This window comes from Protomyctophum parallelum (genome assembly GCF_964188405.1).
Source record: "Protomyctophum parallelum genome assembly, chromosome: 13".
Lineage (NCBI taxonomy): Eukaryota > Metazoa > Chordata > Actinopteri > Myctophiformes > Myctophidae > Protomyctophum > Protomyctophum parallelum.
In genome coordinates, this window is record NC_139708.1 from 27,044,297 (window position 1) to 27,045,640 (window position 1,344).

Here is a 1,344-nt window from a genome sequence, read left to right on the forward strand (position 1 = left end):
ATTTAGAAGGGAGAGGAGAGGAGAGGTTGAGGCCTGCAGGGCAACATTTCTGATCTGCTTCACAGCTGCAAAAAGTGAAACAACAGCTTTCTAAAAGTGAGAGAGAGAAACCAGCTGGTTGTAGAACACAGCGTCCTCCTCCCTCTGACTCTCCTCTGGGTCTCACAGAGCAGAAGAAAGGATACATGTAGGACCACAAGTTGGTACAAAAGGAGATTCAAAAAAGCAGGTTGGTTCAAAAGTACGTTCAAAAGTTGGTTCAAAAGTTGGTTCAAAAGTTGGTACGGAAACAGGTTCAAAAGTTTGTATAGGAAAGGCCCGCTAGGACCACAGGCCCGGTCTAACGGTGCGTTCACACGGGCAGACGTGATGCAAGATGCAAAGATGCGAAGACGCAAAGCCACACTGTATTTGTAGCCGTCGATGTATCTTTTGTTTTTGCAGCAGCTACAAAGCTCCGTCACGTCGTTGCAGCGTGGCTTCCATCGACAGTGAACGCTCGGTAAAGACTGACCGCATCATGATGCAGCGTCGCTGCGTCTCTCTCGCCCCGCGTGTGAACGGTAGACTGACTGACTGCATGCGGCGTCGCTGCGCCTGTCGCACCCGCGCAGTGTGAGCGCAGTGTAAAGAGGCAGCAGTGCAGCACAGAGTCCGGTAAGGTACAGGTACCAGATCAGAGAGCATGGATATATACATGTATTCAGTATAAGGTGTCCAGTTAGTAGGTGGTGTAATAATGTATTAAGGTGTCCAGGTACAGAAGGTATACGAAGGTACTGGAGGTGTACAGTAGGCGTACAGTATAGGTGTACAGTACGAAGGTACTGGAGAGGAATTGTAGGAACTTACGGTCATCCTCGCCCTGGGCAGCGATCAGTCCCACCAGCGTGGCTCCGACCAGGAGGGCCAAGCGCAAATCCACAAAGCTGAGCATGTCTCCTGGGCGGGTGACACGCAAACTCTTTGAGGAAAAGGAAAGGGAGAAGAGAGAGAGAGAGAGAGGGAGATGTTTCTGTTCTGATGGTCCCCTTAAAGTCCACTCATACGGTACAGGGGTTTAACTGTGCCTCTCCCCGAATTTACACTCCCTACTGCCTGGACAACGGTCCCGACGTGAGCTTATATACCACGGCCTCCTCCTGGGGGCGGGGCGGGGGGGGGGGGGGGAGAGGAGCCGTCATTAGGAGAAGAAGAGAAGAGGGGGAGCGTTCAGGAACACAAGGGTTGGTCTCCTCCCTTCTGTAATTCCACAGTAGAGGAACGGCTTGGAGCTTCTCTGGATGGTGGGAGAGTGTGTGTGTGTGTGTGTGTGAGGGTGTGTGTGTGCGTGTGCGTGTGCGT

At 52.3% G+C, this 1,344-nt stretch overlaps 1 protein-coding gene across 1 annotated transcript in view; it reads right to left on the bottom strand.

Moving 5' to 3' along the window:
* LOC310869506 (uncharacterized protein) overlaps positions 1–1,105 on the bottom strand; it is a 38,101-nt gene extending 36,996 nt beyond the window's left edge. Inside the window, exon 1 of the mRNA XM_083780277.1 lies at positions 853–1,105. Coding sequence (XP_083636403.1) covers positions 853–937 — 85 coding nt within the window. The 5' untranslated portion in view covers positions 938–1,105. The remainder of the gene's footprint in view (positions 1–852) is intronic.
* Positions 1,106–1,344: the final 239 nt, after the last annotated feature.